Raw genomic sequence first — 18,465 nt, forward strand, 5'->3', positions numbered from 1 at the left:
GGAGGCCCGGAGACACCAGGGTCTCCTGGTCAGGGGCTGGGAGGGGGATCAGCCAGGGCCTGGCAGGGGCAGTGGCTCAACACCTGCTCCCTCTGGCAGCCCAAGCCTTTGGGGGGGGCCTCTGTCTGCCCAGTTCCTTCTCAAGCGGAGCACAGTGGCATCCACACCCCACCTGTGGCCGCATCCGGAGTGCGACCCCCGCCCCTCCCTGGGTGCCCTCTGCCTGCTGCCCAGCACCCTGCCAGGCACACATCACTTAGCATCTCCTCCCGGACCGGGGCAGCAGGAGGGCTTGGCGGGCTCCAGGGAGAGGAGGGAGCTGCCCCGGTCCCACTGGGCTCTGGGGGTCCCTGGACTGGGGTCAGCGGACAAGCCAGCCCTGCCTGGCCCCAGCCCTGCCTGGCCTTGGCCGCCGGAGGTTGGGGTGCCGGAGTCGGTCCTCACTTTCATCCTGCCCCAAGGTTCCCGGAGGTCCGGGCTCTGCTGCCCTGTGCTCCACAGCGCCTCCCGGGCCACCAACTCCGCACGGCCTGCACCGAGGGTCCAATTCCCAGCCGAGGGGCAGGCGGGGGGGGGGGGGGGGGTGATCTTTGCTCCAATCTCGGGACCTTCCCTTGGAGCCAGGCCCGCACCCCGTGGGGAGGAGGGGGTGCGAGCAGAGGGCGGGGGCAACGGGGCGGCGCGGGTGCAGGACTCAACCCAGGGCTCGCGGCGGCCGGTGGGGGTGCCGCCCTGCTCGGCGCCCTAACTTCGCCCCGGGGGTGGGGCGTCTGCAAAGTGGGGAGGCCCCCGAGGGGCAGGAAAGGGGCGCCCTGGCCGAGGCGACTTCCCGGGCTCAGGATCACAGCCTGGGTGCCTCTGTCCCCCTTCCCACCCTCGCATCCCGAGTCCTCTCCCCGCTAGACCAACTCGGGACGTGTCTGGGCTGCTCGCGCGCGCACACGCACCCCGAACCCGAACCTTGGCTCCGTCCCTCCCGCGGCCCCACCGGCCATCACAAGGGTCGAACGCGAACCGCCCCCTCGGCCACCGGGACAGGCACCTGGGGGGTGGGGGTGACCTCGCCCGCCCCTACCTACCCCGCGCCCCCTCGGAGGAAAGGACCTGCCCGCGCCGACGGGGAGGGAACTTTACCGAAAGGGTCTCAGGGTGACCAGGCATCTTCTGACCATTATCTTCCCATCCGGGTTGACTGTGATCATCGTGCAAACTTGTCTGGGCGGCGGGCCGCGGGCGAGGCCGGACGCACCGTCCCGGGCCCCGCTCCCGCCGCGTGGGAGCCGCGAACCCGCTGCGGGCCGAGGCCGAGGCCGGGGCCGGCGGGGCGGGGCGGGGCGGGGCGGGGCGGGGCGGGGCGGGGGGCGCGGGTCCGGGCGGCCTGGGCGGGCGGGGAGGAGGAGCGGCGCGGCTGCGGGGGGCGGGGGCGAGGGCGCGGGCGGCCGTCTCTGCGTGTCCGCCCTCCCGCCTCACCTCCCTGGGGCCCGGGGGCGGCGCGCCCCCCGACCGCCGGCCGCGCGTCTGCCTGCTGGGGCTCGCTCGCTGGGCGGGACGGCGCCGCGGCGCGCAGACGGGCTCCCCGCCGCGGGCGCCCTCATCCCCGGCCCGCGCCCTCGGTGCCGGCTACAGGCGGCCCCGCGCCCGCGCCCGCGCCCCGGCCCCCCGCGCCTCCGGGCCGCGCCGCTCCCCGGCCCCGCAGCGCGCCGCGCCCATGGCTCTCGGCGAGGGCCCCGCGCCGCTCTGCCGCCCGCTCGCCCGGCGGCCCGCGCTCGGGAGGCGGGAGGGAGGGAGGGAGGGAGGTGGGCGTCCGGCCCCGCGCCGCGCTACGCCGGGAGGCGCCGCATTGTTCCTCGGAGGAGGCGGCCGAGCGGCGGCTGGGGCGGCCCGGGAGCGGCCGCGGCGCTTCCTCGTGGCGCCGGCGCCACCTTGCGGCTGCGGCCCCGCAGCGCGCGCTCCCGGCCCGGTGCGCGGGGGCGGGGTCCCTGCGCCTCCCCCCAGCCCCGGACCCCCCCGGGGCCGAGGGCCACGGCAAGGGGGGGCGCTGGGCCAAGACGCCCCTTCCCCTGGCCGCCCCCCCTCGCCCCCTCTCCCCCGTGGGAGCTCTGATGTCGCCCTGCAGCCCTCACCCTTCCTGTGGCCCTCTGGGGCTCCCCTTGGCTGAGCGGAGTTCCAACTCCGCCTCTTGAGACGGGGCTGTTCAGCTGAGCCCAGAAGCCTGGGCGCGCCGTGTGGACCGAGGTTCCAGTCTCAGATCCCACTGAGCCCAGAAGCTTGGGCACGCGGTGTGGATCGAGGTCCCAGTCTCAGATCCCACTGAGCCCAGAAGTCTGGGCGCCCGGTGTGGACCGAGGTCCCAGTCTCAGATCCCACTGAGCCCAGAAGCTTGGGCACGCGGTGTGGATCGAGGTCCCAGTCTCAGATCCCACTGAGCCCAGAAGTCTGGGCGCCCGGTGTGGACCGAGGTCCCAGTCTCAGATCCCACTGAGCCCAGAAGCTTGGGCACGCGGTGTGGATCGAGGTCCCAGTCTCAGATCCTCCATTAACCAGTGACTGACACCTGCAAGTGGGGGACACTCCAGAGCCTCGATTTCTCCACTGTGAAATGAGAGTGACCTGAAGCTGGCTAAGGCTAGGCCAAAGCATTTACACACCCCTTTCCCCAACCCCCTCCTCTTCTTGACTTTGGACATGTGTCTGCCACTGCGGAGGGAGGCGGTCAGCGGCTCCTCCCCACGCACCAAGCCAGGGCAGCCACCTGAGCCAGACCCAAAAGAGCACTTGGACAGAAACAGCACCTGCTGGACCCGACATTGACCAACACAGACATGGAAGCAGCTTGCTAGGAAGAGGCCCAGGCTTCAGGCCATGTGTATAAGGACAGGGATGACCCCGAGGATCTTTCCACCCCTGGCAGTGATTCTGCAGCCTGGCTTTGAAGAGGAGAAAACCTTTGTCTTCAGCCACTCGGCCCAGGTCCTGTCCCGCCTGGGGCCCTCACCCGCATCCCCTCTGCTACCCTACCTCCCAGCCCCAAGGCTGAGCCATTTCTCACCAGCGGTGACTCATGCTTCTGCTTTTCTTGCTCCTTCTTCATCAAAATTCACCTGTCCTGTGTTCCATTATCTCGCCTTGCTCTCTGCTAATGTGAAAACCGATGATGAATTGGTGTTGGCGGATTAATGCGTTACTCCGGCTAGGTAACAAATTTGCATTGAACAAGGACATGCTGACTGTGCCTCTGTGCAGAGGAGTGACGAATGGTGGTGGGAAAAGGCACCGTGGCAGGCTGGCCCCAGAGCTCTGCGAGGGCAGGGGTCTCGACCAGGCCCACACACCCGGACACTAATATAAGCCCTGATGTGGAGGTGAAAGCCTTATCTATCTACACTTGGGAATGAAGTGGTCCTTCCCATTGTGTGTCCCCCCCATAAGCTCGGGGCATTTGTGCTTTTGGTACTTCAGGCCAAAGGGGAAGAGAGACCCAGCGCTGTCTGGTTTGGCTCAGAAGGTAGGAGTGGGTCTCCTGCATCCCCTCTGGGCCTTGCCCTCTAGCACGTGGGCTTTGAGGTTGGCAGGGGAAAGTGCCCCCTGCCATTTGATGAGCAGGCTGTGGCCAGGCAGGGACGCGTGGCACAGACAGTGGAAGATTCTCTCCGAGCCAGACCACCCAGCCGCCTCCTCTCAGACTGTCGCCCTCTTGGCGACCTCTCGTCTACAGGAGAGATCCGCGTAAGTGGTCCTGTTTGCTGTCTGTTGTAGACATGAGGAGGAAGTTTCTGAATCCATAGTCCTGCAACCTCGGATACGCTCTCTTTGTGCCTCAGTTTCCTTGGCAGTCAATCCGGCCCTTAGAGCCTGTCTCCCAGGAGGACGTGAAGATGAGCCTGTTGATGCACATAAGCAGCCCACTGCCTGGTGCCTATGAGCCCTCACGGTGCGGCAGTTATAATTTTTCCTGTTACCGTCTACCTGCAGCGGATGCCACCCTTTCTCTGGGCATCCACCTCTGCAGGCCAAAAGGCAGATTACTGATGATACAGGCAACACTGCCTGAGGCTGTTTCTGGCTGTGGGAATACGCTAGGATACGCAAGAGCAAGACAGAAATGCCAGGAAGCGGTGCTCCAGAAGCAGCCCTCGAGGAATGAACAGATACCCATGTCACTCAGGTGGGATGCCAACATAACCGGCTGGGATGGGGAACCACTGTTCTAGAATAATACCCATGGCCTTCTGAGAAGGAACCAGAGTCACCCTAAGCAAGCTAGAAGAGATCAGGGGAGCAGGAATTGGGGGCATGTTGCTGGGGGGCACATCCAAGGAATGATGCGACAGGTCATACCAGATTCCAGAAACATCCCCTCTCCACTCTTTTTCTCTCTCAGAGGCTACAAACAGAACCATGGGCCAGCCCATTTGGGCATCAGGGCACAGACTGCAGCAGCTTGGGCACTCTGAATGTGGCACTTCCTGGCTCTCAGCCCAAGGCCTGCCCGGAGGCTGAGAAGCCCAGAGCAGCAGGAGGCCCTGACCAGGCTGGAGGGCCTCTGTCCAAAAATGGGGAGTAGGACTCAGGAGGAAGGGATTTGGGGGAAATGGGTGATGCACTCCCTGGCAGGGTGTCATACTCAAAATACCCAGGGATAGGCCAGGCACAGAAGGGAAGGGGCTCTAGTAGTCTCCTAGGCCTAGCACAGGCGGGGCACTTAAAACAAGAACAATTAATTCTCTCCCGGTTCTGGTGGCCAGAAGTTCTCAATCAAGGGTTTGGCAGACTCGGTTCCTTGTGCTGGCCCTGGGGGAGAGTCTGGCCCAGGCCTCTCTCCTGGCATCCGGAGGGGGCCATTGATCCTTGGCTTTCCTTGGCTGGCAGCTGCATTACCCAGTATCTCCTCCATCATCACGTGGCCTTCTCTGTGTGTGTCTCTCTGTGTCTTCTCCTCTTCTTAGAAGGACACCAGTCACTGGATTAGGGTCCACCCCACTCCAATATGTCCTCATCTGAACAAACTACTGCACAGATCCTATTTCCAAACAAGATTATGTTCTGAGGTTCCAGGTGGTCCTGAATTGGGGGTTGGGGGGGGCAGGGGCACCCTGTTCAGCCTATTACAGGGACCTAGTGGGAAGGGGCCACAGTGGCCAGGCAGTGCCAAGAACCAGAGGTCCTCAAAGGGGACATGCACCATTGCTTTGTGTGAATACAGGCCCAGTTATTTCAAGAATCAGGAATCTGGACTTCCCACGTGCAGTCACATAATTGTAAAATGTGGACACAATATTTTTAGAACATTATGCAAGACCAATAAAATCCACCAAAGGGCGGCCATCCGGGTCCCCTGGGGTGTCAGCCCAGGGCAAAGCAGGGAGCCCACCAGCCCTGCCCACCCAGCAAGCCCAGCTTCTCTGGGCCAGCCCCCACTGTGAACAACTCCCCCCCACCGCCACCCCACCTCACCCCCGCCAGGAAGATCAACACTCCAGGGTGCCTTCAAGGGCCCCCCCCACAGGGCCCCCACCCCCTCACCAGCCCCCCTGAAGCCTCTTGGGCATCAGAGCCTTGACTGCCATCCCCACCTCCTCAAGGTTCAAGGTTGCTTCTGAAGCTCACAGACAGGGCCTGGGTGGGAAGAGGAAAGAAGGAAACCGTTCACGGTGTTTGAAATCCTCACTTAATGTGCTCCGATTGCCGCCGCAGACAGCACATTAAGAGGCAATAGGCCATTGTCCTTCGCCGGAGTGCGGAGCATTAATAATGTCATAACAGCATTTACTGACACTGGGCACAAATCATCAACGGCCTCACCGGGTGGGAACAAGCAGCCCCACACAGACGCCAGCCGCCTGGAGCCATGCAAGGAGGCCGAGAAGTGGGGAGAGCTGTTTCTCCAATGCATATTTCATGCTTTCTGTTTCACAACATTTAGGCTAATCCTCTGATTGAAAAGCAGCGTCTGGGGTTTATTTTTATTTATGCCAGAAGGCCACTCTGCCACACAGCTTGTGGGAGCTGGAAGCACAGCTATGGTTCTTTCCCTGTTCTGCAGGGAAGTTAGGGGCTAATGTCTGTGTCTGTGTCTGTGTTTTGCATGCATGTGCGTGTGTGAGTGTGTGCGCACGTGTGCGTGGGGGCTGGGAGGCAGAGAAGCCAGGGACAGATGAGACAGGGGACCCTCCCATGTGGCCCCATCCCAGAACTGGGGGCACAGGCGACGTCTTCATTGAACATAGTCATGAGATCTCATTGACTGAACATCTACTATGTGCCAGGAAATGCCCCAGGGATTTTAGATACGTTACTATGTTAAAGTCGCTATTTTACTTAAATTTGTTTTAATAGGGCAACTTGGAAAAAAAAAAAAAAAGACCCTTTGTCTTTCTAGACAATTTCCCCCTAGACCCCAGATCAGTGCAGGAATATGGGAGCAGCCATGCAGGGTTAGCAGGACCGTGGTCTCCCAAAGATGGTCACGTCCTGATCCCCAGAATCTGTGATTATGTCACATGACAGGGCAGAGGGGGATTTAGATTGCAGATGGAATTAATCAGCTGACCATCCTGGATTATCTGGATGGACCTAATGTAATCAGGGTCCTTAAATATGCAAGGGGGAGGCAGTGTCAGAGTGCTGAAACATGAGAAAGATCGGACTGGCCATTGCTGGTTTTGCAGATGGAGGATGGGACCACGAGCCAAGGGATGCAGGTGACTTCTAGAAGCTTAAAAAAAGCAAGGAAATGGACTCTCCCCAGAGCCCCCACAAAAAAATGTAGCCCTGTCCCAGGTACTCAAAGTACTTTTGTCCTTGGCCAGAGGAGGAGTCAACAAGACCATGGGGCCCCGGGGCTCTAGGGCCATCTGTCCCCCTGAACAGCTAGGACCTAAACCTAGATGGCAGGAGAGCTTCTTGCAGCCAACAGGGTCTGTCCACCTGGCGTTGATGGCCCTGTTCCCCTAATTTGATCCATTTATCAACCAGGTTCAATGTAGTCCTCAAGCCTGACCAATGGAGATGAATATACTCTTTCTTCCTGTCTCTTAGAGAAAGCAGGCACTGAGCCGGGGGACCAGAGGTAGGCTCAGACTTGCAGTGGGCTCCTTGAGCCATGCTGGCACCCCCTCATCTGCGAGCCACCCAGCCTGAAGATGCCACAAGGCTGAGGTTAATGACAGACCTTGCCGTTTCCTCGCGCATTTCGAAAATAGTTATTTGTAGGCATTGTTCAGAGTTTGCCCCTAGGTGCTATTTTTGTTGACTGTGGTGTACCACTAGCCTGCTCGGGGTAGGTGTCCTGTTGACGTTCCCCCCACTTTGCCCCTGGAACCCAGGAAAGCCAGGTCCCCAACGGGCAATGAACAGAGACACGGGACAGCAGCGTGCACTTGGCCAGGGCACCCAGGACTCCTGACCTTCCAGAATCCGCAGTATATGGACAGAGCCCTTCCTGCTGAGCTGGATCTTTCTGGCTTATGTTCTTTTCTTTTTGAAATCAAAGTGAAAATTCACATAATATAAAATCAGCCACTTATAATTGTACCAAATACACAATCCGGTGGCACTTAGCACATGCGCTTTGTTGTGCAAACACCATCTCTGCTTTGTTCCCAAACACTTCATCACCCCAAAACGAGAGGAGAGCCCGTATCCACTAAGCAGTCACTTTCCATCCTGTCCTCCCCCAGCCCTTGGGAGCCACTGATCTGCTTCCTGTCTCCATGGATTTGCCTATTCTGGATATTTTATATAAGCAGAATCATACAACACGTGGTCTTTGGTGACTGGCTTCTTTTGCTCACCATTTTTTAAAAAATATTTTTTATTTATTCATTTGTGAGAGATGCAGACACACACAGGCAGAGGGAGAAGCAGGCTCCATGCAGGGAGCCTGATGTGGGACGCGATCCCAGGTCTCCAGGATCATGCCGGGGACCAAAGGTGACGCCAAACCGCTGAGCCACCTGGGCTGCCCCACTCACCATGTTTTCAAGATTCATCCATATGGTAGCATGTATTAAAATGCCATTCCTTTTTACGGCTGAAAAATATGCCATTGTGTGGATGGACCACATTTTGCTGATCCATTCATTCGTTGATGGACACTTGGGCTGCTTCCACCTTTTGGCTACTGGGAATAGTGCTGCTCTGGCTCTCCCTCCTCTTCTTCCTCCTCCTCCCCTTCCCCTACTTATTCTCCTCCTCTTTCCTTCCTCCTCTTCCTCTTATTTATTGTACTTAAGATTTTGTTTGGAAAAGTAATATTTGCATGTGGTAAAAAATTTAAAACTATCTCAAAGGCTATATGGTACATCATCTCCTTTCCTCCCCTGCCCCCTAGCCATCCTCTGCCCTCCATGGAGACAACTATGGTTACCAGTTTCTTGTGCCTCCTTCCATTCTGCACAGTGTTTGTAACCACAGCAATAGAAAACAGGCACCTATAACTCTATTTATCTCTGGAAGGTTTGCAGAAGGTAATATTATGGAAGAAGTATTTAGCCAGAAAGGGGGCATTCTCTCACAGGCTAGAACCTCCCTCAAGAAATACTCCAAACCCTGAAAGCAAAGACCCTGTTATGGAGGATTAGTTAGGAAAATGTATCCAGGGTGGTAGAAATGTTATGAATACAGCTGTAAGTTAACAGCCGGCAGAGAAGAGAGAAGAATAACTAGTGGAGGGGGAGCGTGTCGAGGCAGATTCTGCTATCCCCATTCAACAGCTCTGTCTAAAGTACGATGGAAGTTTCTCTGGCAGAGAGCAGGGCAGCCGGGGTCCTGGCTGGTCGAAGAAGAGGGGGAGCTGAGGTTGGGTCAGTTGTTGTTAGGGAAAGAAGACTAGGGCAGGTGACATTAGCCATCTGAGAGGTCTCACTAGGTCCTGGCTGCTATCTCTAGAAAGTCCTGCTTGCAAAGTTGGTTTGGAGCTGGCATCTGAGCACTGAGCCCTTGAACCATTCCTTCCCTAACTCATAAGGATGCTTTAATGTGCCTACACTTGTTTGTACAAACAATGTGGTTTATTTTTTTTTAAGATTTTATTTATTGATTCATGAGAGACACAGAGAGAGAGAGGCAGAGACACAGGCAGACGGAGAACAGGCTCCCCTTGGGAAGCCTGATGCGGAATTCAATTCCAGGACCCTGGAATCATGCCCTGAGCCGAAGGCAGATGCTCAACCACTGAGCCACCCAGGCGTCCCAGACAAGGTGGTTTATCATGAACACCTGCTTTGCTTAAAGGAGCCTGGAATTTTGGCAGTTGCTCAGCAGAGATGCTGACATGACCAGTCCCTGGAGCTGAGTCTTTAATGGGTATCCCTGGGCAGACACATCGCATACATCACTGTGTCCTTTGTTGCTCTGTGCCCCTCACAGGAGCAGGGGAGCATCAGAAGCCCCCACACACATTTCTTGGGACTCTGCCTGCATCTTTTTCCTCTGCTGATGCTGTGGCGTATCCTTTTGCTATAAAAATTCCTTAGCTACAGGTACAACTACGTGCTAAGTCCTGCGAGTCCTTCCAGTGAATCGCCAAATGTGGGGGCAGTCTCAGGGACCCCAAAACCCCAGGGAACTCATGGAGAAAGAAGGAGACTAAATGGGAACCCAATAAAAACTGTCTGGATCCAAAACAGGAATAGGTTTGTGCTATATTTATGGGTTGCCTTGGCTGCCAGTGGTCTGAAAACTTAGAACTCCTTTAGCAGAACCGTCATGGAAACTGGAAGGGGCTGTCCAGGTGAGGGCTGCAACGGCAGAAGGCACAGTAGCACCTCAGAAGGGCATCAGTGGGGCGCCTGGGGGGCTCAGGCGGTTAAGCATCTGCCTTCGGCTCAGGTCATGATCCTGGGGCCCTGGAATCGAGCCCCGTGTGGGGCTCCCTGCTCAACAGGGAATCTGCTTCTCCTTCTCCTCCCGGCTCACGTGCTCTCTCTCTTTCTCTCAAATAAATAAATAAAATAGGGGATCCCTGGGTGGCGCAGCAGTTTGGCGCCTGCCTTTGGCCCAGGGCGCGATCCTGGAGACCTGGGATCGAATCCCACGTCGGGCTCCCGGTGCATGGAGCCTGCTTCTCCCTCTGCCTGTGTCTCTGCCTCTCTCTCTCTCTCTGTGTGTGACTATCATAAATAAATAAAAATTAAAAAAATAATAATAATAAAAATAAATAAATAAATAAAATTAAAAAAAAAAAGGAAGGGCATCATAGGGAATCAAGCCCTCACAGCACTGTTCAGTGCCCCAGTGAGTTGTCAGGCATGAGGGAGACAGCCTATTCTTGGGGGACACCCAGCCATTCTCCACTGTTAGGATAGGAATGCCCCAGGGCAGAAATTGTGTCATCCACCCACCCCCCGCATGGTAACTTTGGGCAGCTCCAGGCCACGGGGCCTGACCACAGCCATTCTCTGTAGGCCTTCCCTGCCACCCTCTTCCAGGGCTGTGGATTCCAACCTGTCCCACGGAAGATCTTTCTGGTAATTTGTCTCTGCGGCTGTACCCCTTCCTGCCTCTGTAATATGTTTGGTCACCTGTGATCCCTCTTGAGGGGGACTCCACTGGGTAGTGCACTGTCCAGGGTGAGACTCACCTCCTCTCCTCTTGACCCACAATGCACATAGGGCATCACAACTTGGCAGCGACCTCCAGAAGGTCTCCAACAATGAGAGTACCCGGCAGGCATGACTGTGACCGTGGGGAATGGTGGCCACAGTGTGACTCAGAGTCCCAGAGAGCACCTGGCCTGCGGGGTGCTGGAGCTCGTCCATCCAATCTCTGCTTCCTCACTCTCTCATCACAGCACAGATTGTTTGGGACAGTCACAGGCAAGGAAATGCAAGGAACGCAAGCCAAGCTCGGCCGCTCCGGCCCTGACCAGAGATGGATTGATTTTCTGACATCCCTATAGAATGCCATGCTGTCAGAGCAAAGGCAGCAAAAGCAAAAATAAGCAAGGGCGCCCACAGCAATTCAAACAGCTTCTGCACAGAGAAGGAAACAGTCAACAAAGAGAAAAGACAACCTAGACAATGGGAGAGAATATTTGCAAACCACACATCGGATAAGGAGTTAACATCCAAAATACACAGGGGACTCCGACAACTCAAGAGCAAAAAAGAACATTTTAAAACTCAACTTAAAAATAACACAATTTAAAAATGAGCAAAGGACCCGAACAGACTTTTTTTTTCTTTCAAAGAAGACACACAGATGGCCAACAGGTACATGAAAAGGTGCTCAGCACCCCTCATCATCAAGGAAATGAAAATCAAAACCTCAATGAGACATCGCCTCAGGCCTGTTAGGATGATCAACATCCACAAGACAAGAGATAACAAATGCTGGGCAGGAGGTGGAGAAAAGGAAGCCCTGTGTGCTGCTGGTGGGAATGCCAATTGTGGAAAACAGGATGGAGCGTCCTTAAGAAGTTAAACATTTCTACCACATGATCCAGCATCCCACTTCTGGGTGTCTATCCAAAGAGAATGAAATCGCTGTCTGGAAGAGATAGCTAACCTCCCATGTTCACCGCAGCGCTAATCACAATAGCCAAGGTATGGAAGCAACCTAAGTGTCAATCAGCGGATGAAGAGAAAGAAAATATATCTACACACACAGACACACACACACAATGGAATATGATTCAGCCTTTAAAACAGAAGGAAATCAGGCCATTTGCAACAATATGGATGCACCTACGGGGCGTTACACTAAATGACATAGCAAACAGAGAAAGACAAATACTGCATGGTATCGCTTATATGTAGCATCTAGAAAAGAACAAGCAAGAAATTGAATTCATAGAAAGGGAGAGGGGACAGGTGGATCCCAGAGCCTAGGGCGTGAGGAACAGGGAGAGGTTGGTACAAGGTACAAAGTTCCAGTGGTAAGATGAGTAAGTCATAAGGCCTGAGAATCTAATGTATAACCTGGTGACTATGGTGGATAATACGGTCTTGTGTAGTTGAAATTGCTATGGGAAGATAAAAAGTTAAGGATTCTTACATAAAAAAAGATAAACAGGGGCACCTGACTGGCTCAGTTGGTTAAGCGTCTGCCTTTGGTTCAGGTCATGATCCCGGAGTCATGGGATTGAGCCCCGCATCAGGCTCCCTGCTCAGCGGGGAATCTGCTTCTCTCCCTCTCTCTCTGCCCATCCCCTGTTTGTGCTCTCACTCTCTCTGTCAAATAATTAGATTTTTTTAAAACTTAAAAAAATAAAAATAAAGAAAGTAAACGTGAGGGGATGAATTTGTTAATTAACTGGATAATGAGAAGTCTTTCACAATGTGCACATACATCAAATCACTACACTACACACTCTAAAAATATCACCATTTTATTTGGCAATTATACCTCAATAAGACTAAAAAAATATATATGTATATCTTGATTATGGTGTCAGTGACAAGGCAAATACATTGGTCGACACACTTATAAGTTGTGCATTTTCATTTTGAAAGCTGTATTTCAATAAAGTTGATTTTTTTTTTTTAAGAAAGCAAGCAAGAGCATACTGTGTGCTCCATGGGGTGGAGGGGGTGTAATTCAGTCTTAACGCTAAGCCTGATCGATGTTTCCCATTTGTACACATGCCAACATGAGACGCACAAAGGAACACACGCTGTATGAGGATTCCCGCGGGCACACCTCACACCCGCCCGCGTGGACCAGCGGGGCTGCATAACTGAACCTCTCCCCCAGATGCCACTGGATGTTCCAACACTTTAGGCCAGGCCGGAGGAGAAAGCCCAGCTCCATCTGACCACCTGGCCACAGGTGGGTCCTAAAAGCCTGACCCCTCCTGGGCCTGATCCAAGGCTGGATCAGTCTCCTAGGGCCACCCTAACAAAGAATTGCACACAAGGCGGCTTAAATGACAGAAATCTATTTTCTCATACTTCTGGAAGCCAGAGTCTGAAATCAAGGTGTGGTCAGGGTTGGTTTCTTCTGAGGCCTCTGTCCTTGGTTTGTAGGACCTTCCCAGGTTCTGCTCTCTGTGTCTTTGTCCTAATTTCTCTTCTTACAAGGACATGAGTCATATTGGATTAGGGCCCACCCTAATTATCTCATTTTAACTTAATCTCTTCTTTAAAAAAAAAAAAAAAAAAAAAAAGCCCATCGCCAAATACAGCCACATCCCCAAGTGCTGGGGGTTAGGGCTTCAATAGGTGAATCGGAGGACGGGCACCATTCAGTCCATAACAGGTGCCCACTCGAGGAAACTCTCCCTCCCCCCACTCAGCTGCAGAGGGTTAAAGTGAGAAGCCAAGGATGGGGGCTAGGGAGGGGGGAGTGTATGCCTGCATTAAGCAGATTAAGGGGGAAATACTGCTCAGAGGCTCAGCTATAATTAGAGAAATTAAAGTCAGGGCTGACGAGAGCAGGCACTCTCTTGCCTTATAATTAGGATGAGGCTGCGCTCACAGAGAAGTCTGGGTTTGCTGCTATGGGGCTCTGTGATAAGGGGAGGGGGCAGCAGAAGTAGGCAGACCCCAGCCAAAGACATTCACATTTGGCTCAGGACAGACCTGGGTCAAGAGGAGACACATCCCGAAGCCCCTGGATGACCCCTGGTCAAAGCATCCTCCTTCCGCCTTCTAACAGAGGAGAGCTGGGCACCAGCTCCAACCTGGTGAGGGTAGGTCAGCCCTGCTCCCCAAGAACAGCTGAATTCACTCCCTGAGCCAGAAGAGGAGGTGTTTGTGTTTTAATTTTTTTAAAATTCAATTAATTAACATATATTATTGGTTTCAGAGGTAGAGTTCAGTGATTCAGCAGATGCATGTAACACCCAGTGCTCATTACATCACGTGGCCTCCTTAACGCCCATCACCCAGTTACCCCGTCCCCCCCCACCCTTCTCCCCTCCAGAGACCCTGTTTGTTTCCTATGGTTAAGAATCCCTTATGGTTTGTCTCCCTGATTTCGTCTTGTTCTATTTTTTCCTCTCTTCCCCTATGATCCTTTAGTTTGAAGAGGAGGCGTTTGAAACCTAAAGATACCAAAGGACGAATCCAGGCACCCTGGACCCCCTGGGTCTAGCAGGAAATACTCCCAAGGATGTGTCTGGTGGGGGGTGGGACCAGGCCAAGTAATCTAGCAGAGTGGGACCCCCTTGCAGGAGCCGGCATGAGCAGCAAGTCCCAACTTCAGCTTGGGACACCCATGATGACATGGACATCTCTCACTCAGGAATCCCAGCCACTGCGCTTCCTCCTACCCTCTGCCCAAAAGAGGGGGAAAAAGGGGGAGTGTCCAGGGGTGGTGAGAGCAGAGCCAAGCCAGCAGGGGTGAGAGTGTGTGAACTGGACCCAAGGCCACTCAAGTATTTTTACTGGGAGCACAAAGATGAGCCAGAGGAGCTCAGGCTTAGGCAGGCAGTGTCCCATCTCAGAGCCCTGTGTGTTCTCTAAAGGCCATAGGCTGTGTTTGGGGGACAAGACCTCCCTGAGGAGGTGAACTCAGACTCAAGTGAGAGGAGGAGACCATGCAAAGGTGGGAGGAGCGTCCTGAGCAGAAGGGGCCCTGGCCGTGAGGCTGAGGCTGGCCCAGAGAGGCTGCAGCACTAGAGGGGGGCTTAAAAGGAGGTGGGGGTGGGGTGAGAAGCAGGCAAGCAGGATCACAGGTGGGGCTTGGAGGCCATGGCCCAAAGGTAGATTTTCTGGGGCCTTTGGAGTTGCAGGGAGCAAGGTTCTAGGATTCTTGCCCTAAATGGATAACTCAGGCTGTTGGGTGGAGGAGAGTATGCAAGAGAGTCGGGGAGACAGGGAGGCCAGCTGAGGTGTCCGGAGGTGTTGCTTGGGGAAATGTCTGGAGGAAAGAGCCCATCTCAGGGCTGAGATGTTTAGAGCAAGAGAAGGAAGGAAGCGAATATGCCTCCTGAGCGTGGGGGCTGAGCAGTACGGTGCTTGGGGTGGCTTATCTGAGACAGGGGACTGAGATCAAGAGTTTTGGCACAGTAAACGGGGTGTGCCTGCCAGGCACCCTGCTGGGCTGCCAGGAAGGCAGCCCGAGATGCTTCTGGAGCCCAGAGCAGGTGTCAGTGCAGGGAGTCGAGATCTCGAAGACAGCAGCAGATGTTTCAAGAGCCCTAGGGTAGCACAGCCCAGAACCAGGGTAGCCACAGCCACGGTGGCTAATTACATTTACATTAATTCAAATGAAATGAGAAGGAAACGTCAGCGGCCGGCCACTCAGCAGGTGCACACGTGGCTCGTGGCTCCCGCACCCCACAGTGTGGACAGAAGACATCTCCTCCCCACCACTGTAGAAAGTTCTATGGGGCAGTGCTGGGAGGCGGAGGGGACAGCCAGGGGCCGAGTCTGGAGCAGCCAGCCCTGGGGACCACGGAAGGAGGGCGTGGCCAGCAAGGGAACCCAGTAAACGTGGTGCCCTGGAGGCAGGAGTCCTTGGGCCAGAGGCCAGCCCCCAAAGCCCAAAGCCGATAGCAGCAGGTTGGGGAGAGAGTGGGAGGTGCAGCAGTGTAGCCAGAAGGGGGAAGAAATGGGCAGAGCACAATGCCAGGAGGCAGGAAGGACGCTCCGGTCAATGTGGTCATTAAGGAGGCAGGACGGGGAGCAGGGACAATGTCCAGCAGCTGACGATGCCTTTTCCCAGGTGTCCTCGAGAGGCTGGGAGTCAGCAAGGGCAGGGGCACCCTGTCCCACTCCCAGGCTGGCTGCCCTGCTCTGCTTTCTGCTGATCCCAGACCCAGGTTTTACTGGCGCACTCCCAAGGCCACGCTGAGCTCTTCAGTGGGGACACAGCTGCTCCCAGGGGTCTAGGCCACCGGAGCCATTTGTGCAAGGTCAGGGCTTGTGGAGGACCCGCTCCCAGCCCCGTGCCTGGCAGGCTCTGAGCTGCTTGAGCTCAGGGCAAAGGGGGGTCCCCAGCCCCCAGCAGGCCGAGCGGAGCGCAGGGGCAAGCCCTGGGCAGGGGTTCTAAGGCCGGGCCCCTGCTGCCTCTTGTGGCATCAGAGCCATCACCCCACAGATCGCCCCGGGGAAGCAGCCCAGGTCAGCCGAAGGCCCCACCGCACTCGTACCCCTGTTCCCACAGTGGGGATCAGGCCCAGTGTGTGAGCTTGCTGGGGCTGCTGCACAAAGTCCTGCGGCCTGGGGATGCCTAACCAGGCCTTGATTCTGTCGAGCTCCTGGAGGCTGCAAGTTCAAGGTCCAGGCGTGGGCAGGGTGTCACCTTCTCACCCCTTGTCGGGGGCTTCCTTTTTCCATCTGTGAAATCAGGATAATACTGCTTCCCAGATAAGTGGCTGGATAATTATATGATATATTATTTTTAAGATTTTATTTATTTATTCATGAGAGACACACAGAGAGAGAGAGAAAGGCAGAGACACAGACAGAGGGAGAAGCAGGCTCCATGCAGGGAGCCCGACGTGGGACTCGATCCCGGGTCTCCAGGATCACACCCTGGGCTGAAGGCAGCACTAAATTGCTGAGCCACCGGGCTGCCCCATAATTATATGATATTATGTCAGCGGTTCTCAACCATTTTGTCCCAGAATCCCTTTTACCTTCTTAAAGATGATTGAAGATCCCAAAGAGCTTTTGTTTATATGCATGATATTGATCAATATTAACTATATAAGAAAATAAAATTGAGAAATTGTGAATTTTTGTCTAACTCAAAAATAGTGAGTGCAATGCAATAAACTAGTGTATGTTACCAAAAGTAACATTTTTTAGTGAAAAAAATTCTAGTTTCCAAAACACAATTTTAGTGAAAAGAAAGGTATTGTTTTACATTTGTGCGATTCCCTTCTATGTCTGGCTTAATGGAAGCCAGGTGGATTCTGGTGTCTCTGCATTTGGCCAGTTTCAAAGGAAGCGTGTAAAGAATGCCTCATGGGTGAGATGCCTGGGTGGCTCAGGGGTTGTGCCTCTGCCTTTGGGCTCAGGGTGTGATCCTGAACCTGGAGTCCCAGGATCAAGTTCCACATCGGGCTCCGTGAGGAGCCTGCTTCTTCCTCTGCCTGTGTCTCTGCCTCTCCCTGTCTCTCATGAATAAATAAATAAAATCTTAAAAAAAAAAAAAAAAAAAGAAAGAAAAGAAAGAAAGGCTCATGGGGACCCCAGGTTAAGAAGGGCTGGTGCATGAAGGCTCTGGCACCCAATGTCCAGCAAAAACAGGAGCCATGAATAGGCGGGTGCCCTGGGGTTTGGGTCCCTCATGGATACTGACCCTGTTGCTAATTCAGCTGCACAGAGGTGGCCTTATACCAGGTCCCAGAGACAAAGGGAAGTGACAAGATTAGAGACAACGGGAGGGTCGGGAGGTTGATGAGAGAGGATAGAATCGACCTAGAAAAGCAAACTTTGATTTGCTAAAAATATCCATCGGTTAGGCAGCTACCCCCCCCCCCCCCCCCCCCCCGGCAGCTGCCCCTCCCAATTCAAATCCACAAAAAAAGCCAAATGGAAGGCGCCAAGCCAGGATTGAGATCGTGCAATTAGACCATTTAAGACAAGCTTTCAAAGCTCAGACTCCCAGACATTTCAAACACACAAAGAAAATGTGTGCTCTGCGGACACAATGAGAGCAAATCCTTTTCCCTTTTTTTTTTTGTTCTCCTTCCCTATCCCTGCTCAGAGGCAAGCAAAGGAAGAAAATAAGCGCAATTCAGCACAGATGAGACAAAAGTTAAGTTTAACAACAAAGAGACTATCTTTTAGGGAGGTGCAGAGATGATTCGGCCACATTGCGGGGAGGGGATAGTTTCCCCCAGGGAGCAGCACCCTGGGGTGCCCACCCGCCTAACCCCTGGGTCCACAAAGGCCATGGGATGACAGAGGCCAGGTGGGGTAGGGGCGTACCTGAAGGCAATGAGCTGGAATCCAACCATTCTCGGGGCGAGGGGTGGTTCTCGCTGCAGCTGCAGGGATCTGTGGGGGCAGCCTCAGGTTAGAGAAGACCCGTTTTTGGTCAGGGATGGGTGACTATCCTCCCAAACCACCCTCAAGATCTCTGCAGGAACAGAATTTGCAACTGGCTATTGGAAGAGCATAATCCAATCACTGCTCAGAGACACTTAGTCTTGCCCTGGCTCAGAATGGACCTGGTGCCTTGCTCTCCATCTTAAGAGGCCACCAAATGTCAATCAGTTACTGTCCCTGCACCACCTCTAACCCCTGTTCAACGACAAACAAATTCTTGTTAAGAAGGATGCTTCTCCTCCATCCAAGACTCTGGGCCCCAGCCTCCAGCGGAAAGGGACATTTTGTAACTACACTGGATGGTAGCTCCCGCCATGCAAGGCAAAAGCTTCCAGAGGGACAGTTTGGAAGGCTCTCTGCTCAGCTGTCATAATAAAATACCACACACTGAGTGGCTTAAACAGAAAGATATTTTCTCACAGTTCTGGAGGCTGGAAGTCTGAGATCAGGGTACCAGCATGGTCAGGTTCTGATGAGAGTCCTCGCCCCGGCTTGTAGACGTCCGCCTTCTCGCTGT

The 18,465-nt window shown here is 54.5% G+C and overlaps 1 protein-coding gene across 2 annotated transcripts in view; it reads right to left on the minus strand.

The window, feature by feature from the left end:
- The window catches only part of MGAT5B (alpha-1,6-mannosylglycoprotein 6-beta-N-acetylglucosaminyltransferase B), a 70,759-nt gene extending 69,459 nt beyond the window's left edge, over nt 1-1,300 (minus strand). The window contains exon 1 of one of the 2 annotated variants that reach the window (XM_049113890.1): nt 1,135-1,300. In XM_049113890.1, coding sequence (XP_048969847.1) covers nt 1,135-1,202 — 68 coding nt within the window. In that variant the 5' untranslated portion in view covers nt 1,203-1,300. The remainder of the gene's footprint in view (nt 1-1,134) is intronic. The other variant, XM_025468123.3, reaches the window with a different exon arrangement.
- Between the last annotated feature and the right edge of the window lie 17,165 nt (nt 1,301-18,465).

This window comes from Canis lupus, chromosome 9 (assembly GCF_003254725.2).
Source record: "Canis lupus dingo isolate Sandy chromosome 9, ASM325472v2, whole genome shotgun sequence".
In the NCBI taxonomy this organism is placed as follows: domain Eukaryota; kingdom Metazoa; phylum Chordata; class Mammalia; order Carnivora; family Canidae; genus Canis; species Canis lupus.